We start from the raw sequence: 25,021 nt of genomic DNA on the forward strand, positions 1-25,021 counted from the left end.
AAATTATATTTCTGTTGGCTATGACTTTAAACACTTCTTAAAGTTGCTTGAATTAACAGCTGTCTTTGGCTTCATTTTTCACCTTAGTCAGTTGTTTGTATATCCTCCTGGCCTTCTCTTTGGCTTCACTTCATTGCTGTGTATGCTTCAACTTTCTCCAATTACTTTCACACGTAATTATTTTTTTTTAAGAGAGCTTACGATTCCAGAACTCTTCATGCACTCTTTCTCCCTGTAGAAAATAGTAAAGCAGTGAATTATGTTTCAACATTTCACACAACTGCCTATCAAGTAGGACTCTGCTTCCTGTTAAACTCAAGAGCACCTTTCTACAGAAGAGTGAGTAGCAAAACTGATGTTTATTTTTTCTTTTAAGGGGGGTAATAGGAAGCTATTAACTGAGGAGTACTTTTGTCCAACGAACTACCATCATGAAGTTTAGTCTTCCCAAAATTTTGAAATTGCTTTAGTACTCAATTTTGAGTGGCCTAAGAGACGGTAGGTGAGCTAAAGAAATTGGTAGCAGTATCTAAAGAATCTGTGGCCAGCGAAGTGTCATTCTTAACTCTGAGCAGCAAAATAACCAGGCCAACCCCAGAGAAAGAACAAACTTATTTAAAATTAAAGATACTCTCATTCATCTATTCTATTAAAAAATACATTTCTTTCTTTAGTTAGCACTACTTTTTCCAAGTTTTTTGGGGCTACTTTACTAGCCTTGCTCACGATCAGATGGAGCTGTATCCCAGTATCTACAGCTCATTCATTAAATATAGAAGGTCTGTTGGGGAAAGAAGAAGATGATAGAGATGAGTTAGGATTGTGTAGGTCAACTTAGATATGTGATGATAGCAAAATCTGCTATCCAAATATAGCAGATCCCAAACTGCTTTTACTGAGGAAAGATTTCTCTATAACCTGTCATCAAGAAAAGTCTTACCTCTCAGGAACCAACCACGGCCATGAGAGTAGAAGGAAGAATGCAGGATAAAATAAAAGCGTTACACTTCGCCAATTTTAAACATTTAATAGTGCACTTATTGATTATATTCTGTACAGACATATATAGCAAGTTAAACATTTTCCTTTCTCTCACTTAGATCATAGTCATGTAAAGCACATTTACAATAGAAAACTTACTTGAGGTACAAAAACCCAAAAAGAATATCTGAGGTATAAATACAGGTATATTTTAAATAATCTTTACCATGCTTTATCTATGTTTGTTTGACAGTACACTGTGGGCAAGTATACATGTTTACAATAGAATGGTATGTACAACATACATTTTTACAAATTCAAAAGTGTTTGATGTAGAAGAATATACAAGATTTTCCTACCCATGAGGAACACTGTTACTGGAAGTACTGCATTATTTGCCATAATAAAAAAAAAAATCTTCATCAAAAAGCTTAAAATAATACTGACAATGGTAACAAAGTCTCAGTCAAATTTCCATCTTGCAACTCATTCATACCTTAGCCACAAAATACATTTAACACTTAATACTGCACCTCTAAAGCAAATCCCTATCTTTACAGTAAAACCTACAGAAAGACACCTTTCCAGAGGACCTCAAGATTCCCTACAGTTCACGTAATACGATTGTCAGGGCAGGAGGGTATAACCCAAAAGGTTAAAAACAAACAAACAAACAAAAACCTACTAAAAAAAGACAGTACAGAAGACATAATACTACCCTCCTCTCTGTCCCCACCACAATGTACCCTCCACATTGCTCATATTCAGGTTCTGTTCATGTTAACATGTAGCTTTTAGAAAAAACAAGCAAAGGAGAAATAGAGAACTGTTATGAATTTTCCTCGTCACTTTACTCCATCTGCTTCTGTAGGAGTCCTGCCAAGAACTCCACTGTTTACTTTTTCCTCTTGAGCCATTAGAATACAGTAAATATATAAAAGTTCATTAAAACACATATAGTTAATGCAGTTAGCAATAAATGCAACAAATATTTTTTAGGAAATACAACAACTAACATTACTGGCTCTCTTGACCATTGCAAAGGCATTTCAGTTCTAAGCTGCTATGTTGCTTAAAAGTGTATTTACTCAAAATTGCTACAGATACTCACTCCTAAAAAAGATCATCTGGATAAGGAGTAAACAGTAATCCGAGCAAGTCTATTACAACATCTGCGTAGAGATTTTAGCAATGTTAGAGCTGAGGAAAATGTAGAACTGGGAAACGGGAAGGATGGCTACCTTCTGGTCCACAGGGGAGTCAAATTCTAGGTTGAACTGTAACCAATACGCTAAAATCCACTCCTGGTTGCCTATCAGTGTACCAGACACATTTCAAGTTCGACTTCTGCTATCCTTTCAACCATTAACACACTCATTCACACTTTAATCTCTGTGCAAACCTTTCTCTGCTTATCTCAGTGAGAACACATTGAAGAGTACCAACTATTCCAGTGGATACACCAGTTCCTCAACGCATTACAAATAAAATGACATGGGTATGTACATAAAGCTAAATATTTCACATGGGAATGATGAGCCTTCACCATATTTCATAATATATTTTGCATTTAAAGACTTTTGCTTCTCAGAAGCAATTCAAACCATCTAATAGTACAATACCTTTTTTTTGCACAGTCCTCCTATGTATTCCAGTCGAGGTCTACACTATAGACCTTACACAGACAGGAAGCAGCTTTAAAGTGTACGGTATGGCCACAGTCCTATAGTAATGCTCACAGTCAAATTCTCATGCTGTCATCCTTTCATGACATGCCTCGTAGGTTGTACACCAGTCCAGGCTGCAGCGGTTGATCCTCAGTTTCGGGTAACGTACGTTGCTGAGGTGCGGAACACACAGCTGTTCCTCTTCAGTAGTCACCTGGATTTTACTTCTTTGCTGTCATGACTCTGATGACTGAAAGAGTCTCGTATCTTAACTACTTCAGATGCGCACAAGTGTCCAAAAGACTTGGTGTACCAGTCCGGCATGTGGCCCCTGATGCATAGAGAAAAAGTAAACGTGAAACAGGTACCAGTAACATGTGAAACAGGAACCAGTAACATTGCATGTGTTTCCTTAGTTGGAATCAAATAGTTAGCTAGCTGGTTAGGTGTCAGTCTGGGAAATCTTATTAGTGCTTACTGCTTGGCCCAGCTTTACTTGCTCAAAAAAAAAAAAAAAAAGAAAAAGTTTTCCTAAGTGAGAAAAAAAAAGTTATTATAGGTTTTATGAGAACTTGGTCTTCATTACTAACTTAACATTAAAATTTACATTTCTATTTGCATATAAATACACCTGTCTGAGGAAATTGGGGAGGGGGAAGCATTATATATGCCAATAGCTGTGGTGGCTGTTATTCAGTAACTTTGAAGGTTCTCTTCTCTCTGTACTACCTAGCCATGATAAGACATAAAAAGAGGTAACATTGATGTTTCCTGTTTTGTGAGAGACAGAGCACATAGTGGGGGCTTCTAATGTAAGAAGCTGAACCTGTTGTTAGATGTGCACTGAAGCTGACCTTCCGTGACATCTCAGAGTCTTCTGTGTATGCATTAGAGAAATATATATCATTGGCTAAGTAAAGCCAGTTGGACTGTCTGAATTTTGCAGTGACTGCATCAAAACAATACAGGAAAGATTACCACCAGAAAAGGACAGAAAAGGTTACCACCTGAGAGGTAGAATTCCATACCTTAAATCAATTCTGCACATGTAAGTAAGCTTAGATTTTCCTGACCCGCAGGGCTCAATCAGATACCTAGACAACAGGACATTGACTCTAACACCTGCTACTGGAGCATGGTCATAATCCACTGAGGTTGCCAAGAGAACACAGGCTCCTTTGGGAAAGTTTGTCCTCCACGTTCTACAAAGAGAGAGAGGAAAAAAAAAGTGGATTTGTCTTTGATAAACAGTAATTCAAACATCTAATAAACTTCAAATTACACATAAGAAGGTATATATCTATAAAACATCCTTTACTACATAAATTCTATAGGCAAGGTTACTGTCTGCGTGATATTAAGACAACTGTATATGAAAATTTACCTTAAGACTACAAAGTCTCTGGCTGGCTGAGGTGCCATGCTGTTCTGGATGTACTGGTATATATCTGTCTGGCTATCCAAAGTTTCAATCACTTTAGAATCTATAAGATCTTCATCCCAAAGATGCTGTTCTTTAAGTAAACGATTTAGAACTTCCTCTGGTGTAGCAGGGATTTCAATGGTAGTTTTCCACAACCGGAGCGGGGGACCTTCACATACCTGAGGAAAAACCAGCGCAGAGTCTTCAGTTTCACTGTTGTTTATATTTTCTTCTCCTTTCTATTTTAATGTTGGAGAAACACAGCACATCATTACAAAAAAATTTACATTGTGCTAACACTGTCATATGTTCACACTGAGGTTGTTTTGCTTTTGTAATAGCCTAAAGGCATCTGCATGCTGACTTCCAAATTATTTTTAAGTTACAGTCATCTTTCCCAGTATGACCATTATTCAATCATAATGCTACACGAACACATCAAAAAAAAAAAAAAAAAAGGAAAATGAGGATATCTTAAATGTTGATGTGCTACATTTAAGACAGCTCTCCGTGCTAGCTCCAGTCTGTGTGAATTTCTTTCCTGCTGTCTGCATAAGGAAAGTGCTTAGAGGTTTCATTCAGCCTGCCAAGGCTTTGCACAAGTGAATGAAGGAAGGTGTATAAATGCAACGCATTGAACATTCCTGGGCTGGATAAACAGAAGAACACAGTGCACTGCATGTTAGTTGACAACTGCTGAAAGACATGTTGTTTTTAGATGAAGTGCAACTACACTCTGTTAAAAGATTAACTGGTTTCTTTCTTAGGTCGGTCTACAAAACAAAGATGTGCACTGAACCTTCTGCAATATTCTACATCGAATTGTGGCTTGTGCCACCCTTTGGGCTAAGATGGGTTAAGAAATAGAGCTATGGAGTAAGATACAGGGTGCATACCTTCTTGTAGGCTAGTTCTGCTTGTTCTGAGGTGGAACAGCTGAGCCAGCCTTTAAACTTTTCCTTCATCTCTTTGAGTAAGTCATCCATGCAGTCCTGAAGGTAGCAGTGGTAGTCAGAGGGCTCTGTGCTGCTGCTGCCCCTGAGCTCCTCCAGGCTGAGGGGCCGCAAGTCTTGCTCCGTGTATGAGTTCCGACCTCTGCTCATTTCTTCAGGGATCTGGGGGAGACAAGGATGAAGCCATCCTTTTGAAACACTCTCTCTCAAAATCACAGAGTTTAGTTTAGGGGTAGACTAGCTTTGTAAGCCATGGGATGCATGCAGCTCTTTAACATGCAACCGTTCTTTTACTTTTCTTAAACATCAGTGATGATACACTTGATAAACAGTCTCTTGTTCACAGATGCTCACTGCCTACTCCCTTCACTGAGGGATACAAAGTTGTCAGTAGTAACACCCTGTGATAGAAAGCAAGATTCCTAGGGAGGTTTATGGTGAGTATGTGTATATAACTCACAATTACATCTATAAATTAGCTACACTATCATGCAAACTGTATTTTAAAAAGATGTATTTGTCAACTCAAGCATTCAATGTGAAGAAATACCAAAATTAAATTTGTGTATGTGACCCTAATTTGACCTGCTCACATATATTATAGTAGACTCTCAACCACAGTGTGTCTTCTTTTTTATTTGTTCTAAGCGGGATCCCTTCCCAGCTACACAATTTGGATTGATTTCTATAGCACAATTTATCTTGCAGATTGAGTGAAACAGGGGTCAGTTGTCAGTTGCGAGAAGAGAGACAGGCACGTCTTTAGTTGTGGGTTCTGAAACGATTTGATGACAGTGAGAAAAACCAGGACTCAGCCTTGTCTGGTTCTCCATCCCGGGCTCTAGTGGGAGCATGCTTTAGTTGTTACAGACTTTTCAACTTATGGTCTGATAGTGTCATGTTCCAGGATGCTTTTGTGGCCTAGCCTTCCTAACTCTTGGGAATTTAAATACAAAACAAGCACCGAGATTCCTAGAAATAACGTCTTGCTTTGTAATTAAAGCTGAAGTTCACAGATCCTCATGACTGTAAAACGAAAGTTTGAAAGCATATTTCAGATGCAGTTTGGATGTAATAAAAAAGCCCTAAATCCCACAATAATTGTGTCATGACTTCTGAGCACCAGTGTCAACAAAACAACTTTCCTTTCTTCTGGTACCACTTCTAATTCACATATGCACAAAGGTCAGGATGCACAATTTTTAGAAAATCTATTTATCATATATCAATCTTAATTAAAATAATGAGACACTCCTAACTTTCCATTATACAGCAGATCACGTTGGCTAATGCTTCACCTATTAGTTTTGCAGATAGCTTTTTTACCTGAAAGAGCTTCTTGCATTCAGCAATCATATGAGCTAGCCCTTGGGTTGCAGCCAAATTTTCGTTTAGGTCTTTCTGATCAGGTTTTCCCAGGCTTGGTTTTCTTTGCATCACCCTTCACAGAGGAGAAGAGCACAAACATACAAATCCAGTTATTTAATACAGAACAAGAAAGCTGTTTGATAAGAAAATGGTAGGATTCTGAAATTTGCTGGTGATTTGGAGCAGTGCTGCCTAGAACAAAATCTTGGTGTGGCGTTACTGACTTCTCTTGCTACTGTCACTAAACTTTTCTTCGGAGTCCCTCTGTTTATCCCCTTTTGTGAACTTGTTTATACTTCAACAAATATGTTAAAAAATAATAATAAAAAAAGCAGGCTCAAACGAGTATTCTAAACCTGGTATCTTCCAAGGTGTTCAAAGTGATCAAAACCAGTAGGGTCGACGGGAGGAAAAATCAGTGCCTGCTGAGTGACACAATGAAGCTAGCTGTAGTACAGGAACAGCAGTAATGAGCTGCACTCTCTGGAGACGTACCTTGGGGAAGAATTCTCTCTTTTGAGAGTGTTTAAGTGGAAGAGGGAAGGTGCTAAGCACACTGCCAGGTTTGTTGGTGTCATCTGGTTTTCCTTCACTGCAGCTGTGACATCGCTCAGGAAATAGAGGAGAATCTGGAGGACCTCCCTGTTTTCATCGGGTAAAAGCATAATGGCAGCCTTGATAGCCTGGAGACGCTGATCCTTTGGCACATCTGCATAATATTAGTAATTCTCTCATCAGCCCATTGATTTTCCACACACACAGCATGAATACATCCCAAAGCAAACTCCTGCTTCAAATATTTGACTCGAGTTTGAAGTGATTTCCTTCAGGATGCATACCATTTGTAGGAAACATGAAGGAATTTTTTTAACCCACTAGTTTAACTACCCTCAGTTATTTCCTGCCTCACAAGAAAGGCAAGCAAGGAGTTGTGCCCAGGCCAGAGTTAATTTTAGATTTAATTTCAACAGCTACATGCTCTTGCGGATGCATTAAAATGACAAGCCTGGACTCAGGCAGCAAACAAGCAAATACAGTCCAGCCAATTCAGACTCTAGCGAAAATTCTCTGGCTTTCAAAGAATTTTAAAACATTAACACATTTTAGAATAGGTGAATCAATTAAATAAATTGGCTAGCAAACCTTTTCAACAATGATGTCATAAAATATCCAGAAAGTGCTTTACCGAACAGAGGGTTTCTTTATTGAGCAGATCATTCAAAATCACGTGGTGGAAAAAGAAAGTCAATGATGTGAAGCCCCACACCATTAAACAGCTCCTTGGTTACGAACAACAAACACCCATTGGAAAAATTTGACGTGTGTCTTTATATAAGGCCCTCCCCTCCAAACTTGAAGGGAACAAATAATGAAATAACCCAGACCAGATCTGCTTTTCATAAAGGGATTTCCAACGAGCCCTCTCTGAAGGGAACACAAGAGTCTTGAGTCCTGGAGCATTTATATCATCATTAGCACCACACAACACAAATCTGACTGCACGTCTCCTAATACACATGTTACTAACCAGACACTTAATTTGTATTATTTGCTTTGGGCTTCAGCAACTTAGTAAGGCTAGCAAATGAATTTAGAACGTAATTTTATGCAAAATCCACTATTTTCCATACTCTTCCCTCAATCAGCTCAAAGCATGTTTAAGCCTTGTACAGACAATTCCAGTATGTTGCCTGGTGCATAACACTCGGGACGAGGGAAATTTTGGCTTCTGCAGGGAAGCAAAGTTACAGTTGCTTTAAGGTTCTTTACACAGCAGAGAACACTCCCACCAACCTCTGGTAATTTCTTAGACCTATTACCTGTGAAAGGAAGGGAATAGATACTTCTGCAATAGTGTGTCAAAATGCTTTTGGCACTAAAGCCAGAAAGGGTTGCCATATAATATGCAAAGAATATGTATGGGGAGCCTGATTCATTTTCTCCATAAACTTTCTTGGAAATCCAAACAAAGTAAAAAAGGCATGCACTGAAACAGCAGTATGTATGTTTTTATTTTAAACTGTCACCTACAGAGCTCTGAAGGGAGGCCCTGGGTGATGTAAAGTCTTAGCACCATTTCCTAAGGAAGGCATGAAACACAGCATGGGCTAGAAGAAAGTGTTTTTGCAGTAAGCTCTGCTGGAGCTGTGCTACCATGAGAAGGGAGGCAGGGAAGTGTTAGGGAGAGAAACCACAGAATGCAAAAGGTGCCTATAATATGTCTTTTCCTGAGAGTATTTAAAAAGATCTAGGAGTTCTGATCACCAAAATATTAGTTTATCCGTTTTATAAAGCGAGAGCATTTAAGTATTCCCAATGAAACAACATGGAAGAAAACAACTTTTGAAGGGCAATCTGTTGTTTGGAAAGATTCAGCACAAAGCTATCATCTATACAGAACTTGATTTCTTTAACCGACAGAAGGGAAAATCTCCCTCACTGCAGCCAAACCTGCCATCATAGAAAGATTAATTATCTCTTTTCAAATGCTTTGATAAACTCCATTTTTGATGTTATTTATTCTAAGCACGTTCTGTTTACAGTACCAACCAGTAAGGTAGCTACAAGTCAGTTGCAGAAAAACTTCCAACTTAGAAGTTGTTTCCAGAAATTGTGGTGAAGGATGAAATAATATGAAATGGAAGAAAATGGAAATTTTTGGCAGTCTTGATCTCAAAAAAAAGTCTCATAATTTGGAAGCGGATTTCCAATCCCCTCAAAAGCCCCAAACTCTGTTCATGCAGTGTTTGCATAACTCCTCTACCTAGCCACATCAGATGTGGTTTGTTTTCAAACTGTAGTATCAAGTATGCTCAGAAAAGAGAGGAAATTTTAGAGCAACGTGATATAGGTTCTGTATCTGTTCCCAAACTATAGAGAAATGTGAAATGAGAAGAACTTGCACTATAAATCATTATACAACTAGAATAATTAAAAAAAAATCAATTACATGATGCAGCCTGAAACATAACCAATGAATGGACACTAGAGAAGAATGAAGATAATATGATCTGTCAGCAAATTCCACAAGCAATCAACATGTACAACATGTGTGGTGCCCAGAAGAGGATATATCCGACAGCTACACAAATGCCAACTTGCTGTCTAACCTTAGGAATCTCAGTACTTACATTGGTAGATCTGTAGAAAGGTCTCAGAGAGTTTGTTGGTCATGAGAGGCTCAGGCAGATCACGGAAGAACTGCTTTAACATGTCTGCTACATCATAAGCAGACTGGCCTTCATAGTTAACACTGTCTGTTGAATTCTCATTCATTTGACGCAGAGCCTGAATTCTTGATTTGACTCCAGACTTTCTGAACAGTCCAACCTAAACATATTTGTATATGGAAAGTTAAATACATTCACATTGAGTCTAGCAAATCTGAAATGTCAGTACGTTCTTAAGCTTCTTATTCATGGGTTCCAATTTCATGGAAAATTTTACTTCAATTAATTACTTGTTTTGTTCTGGTTTGACTCTGCTTTTACAGCCTGACCCAGAAGCAATAAAAATTAATGGAATGTCGGGCTTTGGACAGTGAATGCACATAGCACAGCAAAACTCACCTGATCCAAACAGTGGTTGCGGAGGTACCGCATCGCCTGCTGAATGCTCTGTGGAAGAGGCTGCCCTGTGCGCTGAACATTGACTTGCAGTGGTACTCCAAATACATTTCTGTCTTTATAATCTGGCACCTTTATCCTCTTCATAAATTTTGGTACTGCCCTATTTAAGCCAAGGGAATGACAAAGTTAAGTTAAACCTCTTTATCTCATGTATTTTCAATAACTCAAAAAGTCAGTGAAAATAAGTGGAACAACCTTGGTACACTGAATAATATGAAAAGTGCCAAGAATATAAACTAGCTAATTCATTCAGGGCTGGAAGGGAGGAGGGAAGGACACAAAACAGTTTTGCTAAGAGATGGGCCTGACATTCAGGGCAGTAGGCTGCCTGTGAGTATTAATGTGGTGCTACTCTATCAATATTAGTTGGACAAAAGCTACAGGGTAAAACTGCAGGGGCCAGATTGAATTGCAAAAGAGTCAAAATAAATCCTGTGGTCAGTGACCCCTTATAACACTGCTTCTTTAGGTTTCAGGGAAGATGGGCATTTAAACAATGAGCTTTTGTATGGCAACTACTTGTTCTGCAAAGTCCTCAAACTGGGTCCACCACCCACCAGTGCGCATAACAGCAGGAAACTGATGTAATACATTTGAGTTTGTCAGCTAAAAACTTCAGCTCTATAAACAAGCCTTTTGAGGGACCCCCCTCCTTGTCAGCCAGTTACTGTCGTTACCCCCACCTCCTACTCTAGTTTCAATGAGAGGCCTTTCCATTTGCTTTTGACTCCAAGGAAAAAGTTACTAAATACAAAAGAATGATTTACTCCTAGATTCCCAAGAGTGTTGGTTTCATAAAGGGGGGGAAAAGAAGTGAAAATATTGAGATCATTTTCCTAAATAGAAGAAAAGTTAAAATACAGTACAACAGCTAATAGGACACAGTAGCACTGAAAACAGGGAGACCCATTTAACATTTCAATATACAGTACAGCTATACAAACAGTACATTGGATTTATGGCTGACTAATCTGTTATATAGAAAAACAGAACCAATTTGTATTGCCATGTAGTTAAGTTTAGAGCATTATTGATATATGTATGAATAATACTTGCTTTGTCAAAAAACATGCCAATGGAATGTGAAAAAACACATTGCGATCTCCACTGAGAATCCAAAGCATGCAGGGATAACCGGTCAATACTTATTTCTGTCTTTCAGAACAAACAACTTCTGTATTTAGAAAGGCTGACATAATAACAGCCTTTGAACAGGAGGTACTTTGATGCTGAAGTTAAACACTCTCTGTGACTCCTGGGGAAGGGAGGAGGCTGGTGTGTGGTAGGGAGAAGCAAAATTTTATTGCGTCTTTTGCATCCTGAAGGTTACACAGGCTGTACTGCAGATGCAATAATAAAAGAGCTTTCTATTTCATTCATCTGACAAAAAACATTCAACTGGGTTACAAACACCTGGCTACAGCAGAAATTGCTGGCTACAAAAGAACCTCCGGATTCTCCCAACTTGCCTTTTTTTCCCCCTAGTTTTCATTGCAAGTTAACTGGATTTACTGTGCTTTAAAAAGAGGAGATGGTTGCCAGATAATGAGACACTAGAACTAAAGGAAACTTGCACTATTTAACGGCATAATTATAGAGGGAAACTAATGCAAATATTTAAGAATAACCACAGAAAAGCAAGCATCTTAAGATCAACTGATGTTTATGCTACTGCTCGCTAATTGCCTCAATATATATTCCTTTTTTGCTATGGATAGCAGACATCTTCCTGCACAGAAAGTTTCTCTTCATTGCTTTATTCCATCACATGTACCCTAGAAACATACTTCTCAATCCTAATAATATTACACTTGGGTGAAGGGTTAGTGATTTTAGCACCGTCTTAGGAAACTACAAGTCACTGTCAGTACATGGCTAGAGGAAGAAGTGCAAACATGGAAAAAAAGAGGAACGGAGGGATTAGTTGCATGGTCCTAAAACTTGCTTAGGCCTAGCAAAACCATTGTGCTTGAACAGACATCTGTCTACAGATGGCTCTGTGCCCTTACCAGCTGAAACCATGCTTATTGGAGGGCGTGTACTTCTCAAGGAGAGCAGTTAACTTCAGCAGAGAGTACTTCTGCAGCAGGTTCATCTGAGCCACTGACTGGCAGTTGATCTGTAGCGATGCTGAGCTGAGGCTGGGCCGGTGGGAGCTCTGGAAACTGTGCCACCGCAGCTTATGCCTGCAGAGAAGATAGGGAGCAGAGTAAGGGCTGGTCAATGAAGCATCTTTGCAAGACATGTGCAGGAACTACCTTAAATGTACTGCTAAACTGATTGCCCTCAGCAGCCATTATCTTCTGAGATTTCAGAGGCATCAGGTGTTAAGTGTCTCTGACTCACCAGGTGCAATGCAGCACACGCAGGTGACTCCAACAGGAGCATACTCTGAGCTGTCCAGCAACCGTGTTAACAACATAGTCTTGCACTAGCAGATACCCTCAGAGTGCTCCACCCCCATTTTTCGTATTCCCTTTCAGTATTAGGTCAGTCAGAATCAACAAACTCCGTAAGAGAAAAGACCCAAAATCTTAAGACACACCAAATGGGAGCTAAGCATTTCTAAAAGTCCTGTTAAGTTTATACAAGTAGCTGTAGGCGACTAAATGACAACGGATTTGCACCCGTTTTAAAGGAAAACTAGAAACAAACCTAGAAAGAGTCCAAATCCTTGCTCTAATCACAATACAAAATACAGTCACATCCATCCCATGGTGGAACTCCTAACATAAACTGGGAGGCCTCGGGAGCTCCCTCAAGCCCCCACTGCACTACTGTTGTGAAGAGAAAGTAAACAAGCTTCATTTTGCCCATGGATTTAACACCCTACCACGTTATTAAGAAACAGCCTGCTACTGCAAAGTGCCATATTTTGAAACAGTCTAAAGACATGGCTTTTCCTACATACTGACACAAACCAGACTACACTTACATTAGCTCTCCTAGCCAATTTAAAAACAGAATCATCCTGCAGGAGGTCCCTTGCCCTCCCACACACCAGTTCAATTTGAAGAACTACCATCCCTCAGAACTGTCTTAACATCACTCCTAAATCTGACTTGCTGAGTAGGCTGTTTCTCAATGACAACTCAAGCTGAACATACAGAGCTACAGTGTGGGAATCACAAAAATTGTAAAAACACTTTTGTTGACTGGAATTGTTTTTGAAAGTAATAAGAAGAGCACGTGTGCACTTGTACTGTGCAAAGACCTTAACCGAGCTTTGCACAGTTGGAGTCATTCAGGCTGCAGGGATCTTGCCTGATCTGTGCCTGGCCAACTTTGCAGGTGAAGTGCTTGTGAACTCACCTGTTGGACCGTGTCAGTGATGCACCCACCCCAGAGTCCCTTCGGTCTTGTGCCCCTGAAGGCTCTTCAGTTTCGTTCAGTGAATTTCCTGTACTGTCAAGGTCACTTGACGTTGTTCGATCATTATCTACATCAAGGTGGATCTGCTTCGGAGAGGAAGGACATGGGGAAACTGAATCTAGTGCTGAGTCGGAGTCCCCTTCATCCGAGAACTTTTCTGACCACTGGTTCACTATTCTCTGCATCCCTTTAACATGGTATAGGATGTCATCTAGTTCTGGGAATATGTCTTCATTTTCAAGGTCAGCTAAATCACTTGTACTAGAATACAGAATTGAGCCTGGCACATTGTCGTAAATACTAAGGCGACTGCTCACTGAGCTGGAGGAGTTGCGCCTTTTCCCCGTGCTCAGCTCTTTGGAGCTATCTCCGCTGTTCTCCCTCCGGAGGGTGAGATGGCCATGCCCATGGAAACTCCCTGTCCTCCAGTTCACAGAAGCGTTGCTTTCTGTTGGAGAGAGGTTGCCATTAGAGAGTGCCTTAGGAAAGGTGCCAGGCTTATGATCTTCAGGGATAAAAAATACAGTGTCTTCTGCAAAGCTTCCCCTATTCTTAAAGTTCTGCTCCATGACGTCGCTGAACGTTGACTGATTGAAGGGGTCGAACCCTTCCAGATACATGCCCACCCTTTTATTGTATGCACTGAGGCTGCGCGTTCGTGTGACAGGACTAGGTGTGCTGACAGCACTGCTTGTTTCAGACTGACTACTGCTGCTGCTAGTCTGGGTGGAATTGGAGACGCTCCTTTTTCGTACCATGGGGAGGCTGATGTGATTGCCATTGAGGGCAGAAATCTCCACACAGTTAAGCTGTTTCAGTTTATCTTCATCCATTCCCTCTTGCAGAATGGGCCCACTAATAATAAGACCAAGCTTTGAAGGAGCTTTGCTCTTGCCATGGTGAGAGCTCTTGATTTTCAGGCTCTCCATTCTCTTCAGCAGGCTTTTTGTTTTGGACTTGGTGTTCTTCTCACTGGCTTTCATACCGAAGCTGAAGCTATTCAGCTCCCTGGGTGAGGGCAGGCTGCTGAATGAGTCATCATTGGCTACGAAATTGTTTGATGAACAAACGCTCACAACTGAATTTGTCCTGGTGGTAGATGTCTCACTCTGTAGGGTTGGTTGGTGGCTGCTGGTGCTACTGATGCTGAGAATAGAAGCCACCTCCTGGCGTTCACTGAGGTCTGTTAACACACTCTCACGGCTTGTTGCATTTGTAAGATGAGGAGCTTCTGGGGAGGAGGTATTCAAGTCTGGTTTTGGAGGAAACACATCAAACTCTTCAAGCCTAGACCACCTCTTGCTGTCCCTTTGAAAAGTCCATTTGCCACTTATTGCACAAGGTTCATCTTCATCTGAATCTTCACTCTGCAAGGAAAGAGAATATTGAAAGTGCTGCTACAACTGTCGAAAACTGCAAAGGCTGTCACATTTAAATACAATGCCTACTAAACTGATTTAAGCATCACCTTGTTCTCACTGAATTGAAATGAAAACAGTCTTTTTTCTTCAGAGAGAGGAAGATTAGGCCATAAAGCCCATCACAAGAAAAGATAACAGGGGACAGGCAATATATGTTAACAGTGTTAAAATACCAAGGATATATGCTTCATAAAAAGAAACAAACAATACAATTGGCTTTAATTGCTCTTTTCTAAAAATCCTAGTATCCATAGACTTTTAATTAATTAGTCACAGAGGATAGCCTTCACATCAATGGAAATTCCTGGCATGCATAAAATTTTAAACTGGAGTCAGTGAAGGGTAGGGGTCCCTCTGGACTCTCTCCAAAGTTATACTCTGTTGATAGTGGCTCTGTGTTTATACTCCTCTTCGCAATTAAGAGATGTTTCTCATACATTCTGACTTGTAGTAGCTTAATTCCTTACTGATTCTGGAAGTTTAAAAGGTCTCCCAACTGTGACTAATGAGACAGCAAAAGAAACTCCTGCACTTCAACAGTTTGATACCTCCAGGCTCTTCCCTGGTCCACTCTTCCTCCCACGGGCTAGCAGCTAACATTTTAAGAATGTCCTGTGAAGTTTCTACTTCAGTCTTGCTCCAGGCAAATTTTAACACTCGCAGATAGTGAGCCGCAAAAGCTCACTGACAGTGTAGCACATAAGTAAATTGTAAATAACATCTCCACTGATTATGTTTGATGTATCAGTAATGCCTGAGGGCGTAATTACATATATGTCACTTATGTCTCAATCTTTTCATATAAATCCTGAAAGGGAATGATCCTGGAACTGACATATTTGGTCTTCCACTCATCTAGAAAATTTCAGGTCACACACAGTTAGAAGAATAAAGCCAATGAGAAAGATCTTAATATGACACCAGGAAAACATAAAATAACCTCTGGTGTTCAAAGTAGGAAACACTATCTGCCACCCAGCTCCATGAGTGCCAAAGTTTCACTTCATTTGTTTAGATTGCTTTAATTGAAAAACAAACACACGTGCATGCTCCAAACTGTAACTGTTTGTGTGCCAGGAACACAAACTTTTACACTCTGAAAAACAAATAAATTATTCTTATTTCAAGTATTTTATTTATGTATAGTCTAGCTCCTTATCTTTTCCTATTTTTATAGTACATTTCATAAGCTAAGTAAAATAAGTGAACCTCCATATTTATTTTTAAGACCAATTACTCCTGGGACACAGAGCCAGTGTCATTTTCTTTGTTTCCTTGCTAGTACAAAATAGTATTTCTGTCTAAGACTCAGAGAACTTAAGAGGACTGGCTTGCTTATTTAAAGTTTTCAGAAGGAAAAAGAGTAAAATGATCTTAATTTGCAAAGAGGTCAATGAAAACATAAGGAAGTGTATATTTGAGTCAGCACAATTTTTTCCCAGTGTTAAAAAGCTTCACTAGCTAAATACTGGCTTTAATGAAGTCAACATAAGATTCAAGTCCATCTGCCAGAACATAGGTGATGAATGAAAATCAGAAAGGATTGAAACAAAAAGTAAGATCCAGACCCTGGAAGATCTGAGGGCTGGACTTGAAAGTCAGTTTGGGCTGATCTAAAAGCAATACCATCATTCTGATGTTAACAAGGTTCAGAGACAAGGAGGAATCTTCTGGTGGTCATAAATGGCAATCCAGTGGTCTATCCCTATGTGACAGGGCTCCTATACACGCTGCCTCAGACTGTTATCTTCTGGAGCTTGGATGCTGTTTCCAACATACCACAAACAGATAGGAAAGGGGGGATTAATTCCTGGTAAACAACCTCAGAGCACTTCTATGCATTCTTGTTAAGGGCAGGGCAGCATTGTTTTGCCTTCGCTTAGTCATCTTTATCTGCAATTGTCATATCCCAGGGGACGGTATCAACTACTGATCCCTCCTAGGACCCACACGTAGTTTCAAGACAGCTATTGAACGGTACCTTACTGGGAAAAACGAGCAACTCGGCTTTCTATCAGTATTACCTAACTGAAATTACACTGAGTGCTTTATTATTAATCACTACGCTTCACAGTAATTATGAAGAACCAAGAAGCTTTTCTATTCCTGCTGAATTTCCTGGAAATATGCAAACTTGTTTTAAGAAGTAGCTGATGTATTCTGTAAAATTTTGCCTTAATTTTGAGCTATAATTAAAAAAAAGAAAAAAACAAGGAAACAATATACCCAATTCTTTGGGACTTTTGTCTAAAAAGAGTTTTGTCTCTTTCCTTTGCAGACCAAGAACCGTCCCACTGATTCTGTATATGTTAGAAAAGCAGAATACAGTTCTAATGTTATGGCAAAGAGCCAGAACAGTGAACATTACATCAAGACAACGTTCTAACATTCAGCTCATTGTGGCTGGCCAGAATCCCCCCATCCAGACTTCACAGTCCTGTCAGAGAGGAGGTAACGTGGCACAACACACACGAGCTCACTGACAGGCAGTTTTCAGATTTTGACAGGCATTTCAGATTAAAGCCAGCTTTCCATGAAAGAGTTAGCTGAACAACTGACTTTTATACATGGCCAAGCCCTGCAGTTTTCACTCAGTCAGAACACAAAATGAAACGTAAGCAGAGTTTTTACTATGTGTCATTGGCAGGTTTTATACAGGTATTATCCCAGACCACAGATAAACAATTTGCTAGTTTTTTTCAGCTTTGTTAATGTACAGTTCAGTAACAGAAAATGTTAAAAGTACTTACCCTCTTCCTGTGGGGACTAATTTCTAGCTTCATCACTGCACATTTGTTTAAAGTATTTAAGCGTCTGCAAAGCAAAGAAAACCATATTAAGAGAATAATCCATTTTTCTGACGGAGGCTATTCCAGTTCAAACGCTTTTGTGAAGGCTATGCACAAACGCCTTTGCATACAAACAGGAAAAAGCAGAGCTTCAATTAGAGCCCTTTATACTTAATCATTAACCCGTTACATTTGGCTGTATTCTGGTTGCAGAAGGAGGGATTGAGGACCATTTCTCACTATTCCCTGAATCAAAGAAAGAGAAGCAAACAGAAACGCAGACTGAAAGTTGTGAAGAGCCTTATAATCAGCTAACTGTAAAAATTACGTTTAAATATCAAACATCACTTTATATCTAACCCTGGAACAATCCAAAAACTGTTTCAAGGATACGGTTCAGCCCCCCAAAAAACACACGGGTAAAGAGCGGTTAGATCAATGTGAGTGCTAAGGCAAGGCAAAGGGCAGAGACTGATGCAGAAGGGAGAAAAGCTGACGCTGTGCAACTACAGCTGTTGTGCGAAAGCTGCTCTGGGGACGCTACGGTTCAGTTAGATAACTGCAAAAAGCGACAGGTCGGAAGAACCTGCCTTGCCCTTTCTTCTGCCCCCGCTCCTTGTGCCTTCCTTGTGCCAACGCTTGCATTTGTGAGGCTGTACTGCAGGCTGCATGAGGGAACTAACTGAGCTGAAAACTAATCGTTCAGTATTTTGGAGGGTTGAATTCCTGCCAGATCCGTTCCCTGAGCTGCACGAATGATCATGTGTGAAGGTGGGAGGCAGAGTAGTAGAGCTGCTCTCTTCATTCAGGGGAGCAGCTGAATCCCTGGCTGCTCCTGAATCCCTGCAGCCCCAACTCAACAGGGGCAAAGCTGCTTCATTCTGAGTGCAGTTGTATAGTTTTCACATAATTCCTTCAAGCATAATATAAAGAGGAGCCTGTATTAGCAGTTTTGAAAAACTAAAAAAAAAAAAAAAAAAAAATGCTGACTTGTTCTGTTGCCTCAGATGAGTCTCTTCAGAGTCATGAAACTTGTAACTTGAAGCTAGAAAATGTGTGCACAGGAAGCATTACTAGCTTCCTCCTTTTCCTCTCTCCTTTTATGCGCAGGATTGGTTGCAGATGGTATTTACACAGGGCTTGATCCTGAGGCCATCAAAGAAAATGGAAAAGCTCCTACTGGTGCTCTTGCTGCAGTTGTGATTTTTTTTTTTTTTAAGATGGTTTGATCTATAATTAGACCCAGCCACAACAGAGCAGAAGAAAAACAAGAAGAATTGCTGTGGGTCATATAGTAGGCCAATGGCAAGTTAGGCAAGTTATCCAGATCTGCCAATTTTCATGTTTGCTTCATCTTAAAAATCCAGTAGACACAATCTTTCCGACTGCAGTTGGTGGATATATGCACAAGTCCACAGCATTTCAGAAGCTGTTTACTGTGTGGGTGAAGATCCACTGTCCCATGTACGCACTACACAACAAAACTGATTGTTTATTTTAGCTATAAGAGACCACAAACCGGCAGAAAGTTGCTTCCTTTTCTCTGTTTTAAAAACATTCTCTTTTCAAACTCCTGAGCCTCAACACCATGCCATACTAACTCGGTTTCAGTTCCATACTGTATAATAATTTATGTATTTTATAGTGTTGGAACCCTTGACTTATATGCAGAAAAGCTACCACTGATTCCTTGTATCAAATTTTATCTAGCTCCAGCCTGTTGCCTTTAACTAGCCTGCCTCATTGCTAATAAAGATAGTCTTTGATTTCACAAAGATTAAACTCACAGATTTTTCTCCTATTCAAATTAAAACCCAGAAATAGGTGAAGAAGGGAAAAGCAAAGTCTCTTTCCACAGAGATCCTAAAAGAAAAATTGCAGGAAAAATCCCCAGTGCACACCTCACAGAAACGAATAAGGAGGCAAGACAAGGTAACCCCCAATGAGCTAGATTAAACACAGTAACAGCCGGGCACATACAAGTTCTGTCACACATCTGATATGATTTCATTACAAAACTAGCTTCCTTTTTAAAATCTAAATGCTTGGCAGTGATTACTTCAGGTCTGTAAATTTCATTATATATATACATGTATCACACATCCTGCTTTAACTTGAGGACTCTAGTTCATCAGCGTGTTAGTTCTTTGAGCTATATTACATTGAAAACATATACTACATATAATATATACAAGGCAAAAGTGCCTTCAAAATGCATTACTGAGTTTGCAAAGCTAAGCACAAGAAGTTCAGTCTTTGCTAGGATGAGAGTCACCTACACAACTTTAATTAATCGTATTGCATATGCATTGCAATACTTCTAAGCACACGCAGATTTCTACAGATCTTCTCATCAAACTGATGCTTGTGAATGAACCACAGTTCTCTCTTCTAGCTCAGGACCTTATCTCTTTGTAATTTCATTCCCAAGTATAAATTCAACTTATTATGTCTCTACTGACAATTATCAGCTATGTCTCATTCTTTAGCTCTATCTCACTCTGCCCCAACCTGTCTCTGCGACATCTTCACATGGAATCCATGAGGGACGGGGCAGGACTGCTGCAGTCAGCAGCTATATCCGCTTAGACTGCCTTGCTATCTCAGTCTCAATTTCTGTAACAACTCCTATACTGGTCATTTTCTTGGATGACCGTGGGCAAAAAAAATATCTTGCTCATCATTTAGATAATCATCTTTGAGTCAGACTTCTCTCTGTAGGTCTTCAGATCCAAACTGTATCCCAGCTCCGTAGAGTGTCTCTGCGTTACTTCTTGAAGACATCACTTCTGGTCCTCCACGCATGCAGAACTCTTATCCAGGCTGTTATCCTCCTTCATCCTGGCTCTGCAAAACTCTTCTTCCAGATTATGACAGATGCAACTGTATCTAGCTTTCAGTCCCAGTACCTAAGTCTTGATTGACCTATATCAGTCCTAAGCTGAAATTATAGGAAAACTTGTATTTTTAGTGTGCACAGAGCACACTTGTGAACTTCCAGTCATCTTCTACAGAAGGTGTAGGAAATACTGTATTTGAAGACAGAAATCTTGGTCAGTATTTCATGGGAATGGCAAGAGGTGGTTATCTGACACAAAATTTCCCTGAATGAAATTCCACACTACTGTACCCAAAACATGAGGCATGGGAGCTCCCTAAGACATGACCAAATGATGCATTTTTTCTAGTCTGTATTTTCTCTGAAATGGACAAAGTAGCTTAGCTAAACGTCTTTCAAGAAAAGTAGCCTGAACAAGACACTCACTGTCAAAAATACCAGCTTGAACAGACAATTTCAGCAAATGTATAAATATGGCCCTGTAATAAAAATTCTTAGTTAATCTAAGCATCAGTTAAGTTTACATCAGCATTGTTAATTAGTTCTGCTCTCATTAACAGGAGAAAATTGTGCTCCTGGGGTCCAGCTGCCTGTTCTAACCTGCAAAGGAGGCCAGCTCTCTACAAACTAAATTATATGAGCAGGCAGTGCTCATACAAACCTTTTACAATTAATTTTAGATGAGAAATCCTCAATGTAAAGGATTTAAGAAATCTCATGTAAAGGTTTTAAGAAACCTCTTGCTCAGACAGTGTGGTGGTTTTCTACTAACATATAAGGAGATAAAATAGGATTTCCATTATGGCTTGCTATGTAATTTGTACTTAGAAGCAACCTTCGGATAAGCATGTTTCAGTACTCAGTTTCATCAGAGCATTATGCAGCCAGTAGCCCTCTGAAGATAAATTCCCCATCATTGAAGTCTCACAGTGCTTTACACAATCACCATGTGAAGCATCCTAGCGAACTACAGTAGAAGCATCACTCTTACATTTTTAACCCTGTATTTCCTGACAAGAGCACACAATGACATTTCTTAACCATTTATCTTCTACTGTTATCAAGTACCATGTAGTGTTTCTGTAATCCAAGTCTCAGACCACATTGCAGTTAAAATTTTTCAAGGAAATTCTGAATAGGATGGCTACTGATACCTTTTCCAGGAATTCTGCAAAATGTTTATTAATAAGCAATATTGAAAGTTTTACTAGTTTTCCTGCTCAAAGTAATAAGATTATTAAACAATAATTTACATAGATTCGGATATAAAAGACAATTCAAAATGCTTTAAAGTTTTTTTAAAAAATGTGATTTCTATGGTCTGTTTCAAAATTACTTTTTCCTTCTTCAGGACATGCAGTAATTAGAACAAGATAATTAGAATTGCTAATAGCACCGTGGTTGTTAAACAGAAAAGTACATTCCCAGCACAGGGCACAGGAAGCCAAGCACAGAGGACTTGCTACTTTGCATTAGACTTCCGAGTTTCACAGAGTATCTATATAACTACACTTTCTTGGGATAGTTACTTTGACCAGGAGACTTACAAAATAAGATTCCATTTTTAAGAGACATATCCTTTCACTGCACTCTGACTTCAGAAAAAGTGGTAGCTGCTTTCACGGTTCCTATTAGCAGCAAATCCTCAAAGAGATATTCAGCTCATATTCTTACTTTCATCAGTAAGAAACAATCTGCTACCTTTTTTCCCATTTAAATAAAAACCTCAGATTGAAAAGTATTGCCGCAGGAGAGCACTAGATCCAAAATACGCTTGCTTGACTGTATTTTGTTTTCCTGGCAAGGGAAGACCATTCTTCTGGGAACCAGCACTTTTTCACACCACCACACTTTCTGCTCAGTGACTTCACAAGTTTCAGAGCACACAAATAATCAGATCGATGCAACACATTTAGTATCAACAGCAAGATATGGATGCCTTGCACCACATCTTGAACTTAACATTTATGAGATTTTTTCTCTCCCAAAGACTGGGCAATGAATCTATTTTCTTAGCTTTAAAATCTTGTAAATATTTCTGAAGAACTTTAAATTCCAGTTCCTCTCTTTTCCTTCCAAGTATGGCAAGGATGGCATGAGAATATTTAAAGCTGTTCTTAAAAGGAATTTGTAATTCTTCAGAATTCCTGACATTTAGAGTTGCAGACATTATACATGCAGTATCCAACAGCATTGATTTTGCAGGTAATTTGGAAATCCACCATAATGACGGACAGAGGCAGAAAACTGCGTTCACATCTAGGCAACAGAAGGTAAGAAAAATTAAGGTACTTACATAGTTTGAGGTTGCAGACTCGCACTAGAGGAGGTAACTGGTGCATGGACCAGTGTCAGACTGTGCCATCGTTACAGCTCTTACAATAAAACTGGCAATGCTGAGGCCGCAGTTCTGTAGTAACACACTGACACGCACAGGCAAGTCTTGCTCCCTCTTTTTCTATCCGTCCCTCTGCCTGCCCTGGCACCAGCTCTGCGGTCCAGCTCTTTGCACCAGTTCTGAAGCTCCTGTGACCTCTCCCTGAGCTGATTCAATATACTAACCCTGCAAGGAACTATCCAGACTTTTTTGTTGGGTAATAGAGTCAAACCGATTTGTGGAAGGAGCCCATAAACAACCAAGGTAAGTAATGGAAGTGTGTAGTTGAGGGCAGGTCAGCCTTTGCAGTAGCGGAAAAACTCTCAGCTTCGCTTGCCTTGTCCCTTACAAACATGTCCATATTCACTTCGGTGATCGCAATGCTCACGTTGTGAAGCAGAAGTCAACATGACTGTTTACGTAGCTGTGCTCCAGCATAGCAAGGGAGAGTAGCAGAGTGTAGCAGCATGGCTTTGCTAACACTGCTCCCCAAAAATAATTCCTGCGTGGGGCTGATGCTACAGTTGTACTTACAGGCGCTTGTAGCCAGCAGAGCTCTGCTTCCATGTGGCTTACTAACTTGGGAATCAGTAATGAAAACAAAGAATATTAATAAAAAAAAAAGTACTGTGCAATACTTGTCACAAAGACTCTTGCCATTTTTCCCAGCTTGGTTTTAAATAAGACCTCCAAAGGTTATTTAGCCTAATATATAAATGCTTACACATAGATGCTAATAAAAAAAGACTCAAGTGAATGATTAGTTAATATATAATTTTGCTGAGGTTACTCTTTCATAGGTTCTGCTTCCTACTAAGACATGTTCCTATGCTTCCTGCTAAACAGGAAGAGCTTTGTTTCAAAATGCAGCACAGCTTTTCTCTCTTTTTTTTTAACATACCTGCATAAGGCCTCAATGGCATCTCTGTCCAGAAAGTCATGCTCTCGCTTGACTAAAGTGATATCAATGGGAAACAGGAGATCTGCAGGAACAGAGACAGATGAGAAATCAAAAAGACTCTTATTCCCAGTGTTGAATTATTTCAAAACAACCAGCTGCCTCTAATTTAGCTCAGTAAGATGCAAGTGACTGGCACTTCTAAGATAAACACATCATAACATCACAAATGCCAGAGAAATGCTTACTTTTCATATAAAAGCTTTTGTCATGCAGCTTTGATAATGGCAAGTTTGTGTCCATAATGGGGAAGAAAAAGAGCGAAGTAAAGATGAAACAACGCGACAGGGAGCAAGGCAAGTGGGATCCCCCTATGTCACATCAGAAGCTGAAACTGATGCAGACTAGCTTTATTTAAAATAAATATACAATCTCCATCAAAGTACTAATATCGCACATTAAAGGAAAAAGGTCAGTGAAGCCAAAATCTCTGGAAAGGAATGAAAAACAAAAACTCCTTGGCTGTTAATCAAGCTATTTAGATGTTTGACACTGCTACAACATTAAGGAGATATGGACTGAAATGAAAGCAAGCCAAGCTGCTCAGAGGCCCATACTGCCTCCTTTCCCTAGAAGATTATTTAGATAAACAATGGGCAGAGTGAGGAGGAGGAAACAATGTTGGCAGAGTGCTGAAAATTTACTATAGCCCTGAAGCAGCAACCAGATATATATTATTTACTGTCCTCCACAGATTCCTCACTGTCATACAGGTCCTGATCCTGCATTCCTTGCACAGCCAAAGCTCCCACCAAAGCCACTGGGTGTTCAATGCACACAGCAACAGGAGAACAAACTCTGACTGTACGGCTGCAGTTGTACTCAGACCTGTTTCCCAGTTCAAGTGATTGACTGTGAAAGATTGTTATCTCCAGAGACTAGGGAAGACTCAGCTACAATGATGAAAAGAATAGGACTGATATTAATTTAGGGAAAGGTGGATAACATTATGTTTTTTGGATATGTCAATATGACAATAGATATGTCAGAAGATTTTTTTCCTAATTTTGCATGAGGAATAAACAAATAACAGCATACACTGTGAAGTACAAGAAATCCTGGCTTTTCTATATAAAACTGTGGTTTTATCACAGAAGGGCAACTGACAAAAGCTCATGGAATTCTCCATTTTAAATGAGTATTACCTGCGACCACTGCATATAGGTGACTTTTCAGAGCTCTTGAATTATACCTCATCAATCGCTAGGTCACCCTTTCACTGCTGTAAGCCCAAACTGCAAGCT

General features: G+C 39.7%; 1 protein-coding gene across 5 annotated transcripts in view; it reads right to left on the reverse strand.

The window, feature by feature from the left end:
- Positions 1 to 1,016: 1,016 nt before the first annotated feature.
- Positions 1,017 to 25,021, reverse strand: part of DLC1 (DLC1 Rho GTPase activating protein) — a 231,300-nt gene continuing 207,295 nt past the window's right edge. For all 5 annotated transcript variants that reach the window (XM_062575624.1, XM_062575625.1, XM_062575623.1 and 2 more), the window contains 12 exons: positions 23,721 to 23,802; positions 17,565 to 17,628; positions 13,334 to 14,760; positions 12,031 to 12,207; positions 9,962 to 10,121; positions 9,524 to 9,722; positions 6,888 to 7,101; positions 6,351 to 6,465; positions 4,968 to 5,186; positions 4,033 to 4,250; positions 3,677 to 3,850; positions 1,017 to 2,979 (listed from right to left, as the gene is read on the reverse strand). In XM_062575624.1, coding sequence (XP_062431608.1) covers positions 2,859 to 2,979; positions 3,677 to 3,850; positions 4,033 to 4,250; positions 4,968 to 5,186; positions 6,351 to 6,465; positions 6,888 to 7,101; positions 9,524 to 9,722; positions 9,962 to 10,121; positions 12,031 to 12,207; positions 13,334 to 14,760; positions 17,565 to 17,628; positions 23,721 to 23,802 — 3,170 coding nt within the window. In that variant the 3' untranslated portion in view covers positions 1,017 to 2,858. The remainder of the gene's footprint in view (positions 2,980 to 3,676; positions 3,851 to 4,032; positions 4,251 to 4,967; positions 5,187 to 6,350; positions 6,466 to 6,887; positions 7,102 to 9,523; positions 9,723 to 9,961; positions 10,122 to 12,030; positions 12,208 to 13,333; positions 14,761 to 17,564; positions 17,629 to 23,720; positions 23,803 to 25,021) is intronic.

This window comes from Rhea pennata, chromosome 4 (assembly GCF_028389875.1).
Source record: "Rhea pennata isolate bPtePen1 chromosome 4, bPtePen1.pri, whole genome shotgun sequence".
NCBI lineage: Eukaryota > Metazoa > Chordata > Aves > Rheiformes > Rheidae > Rhea > Rhea pennata.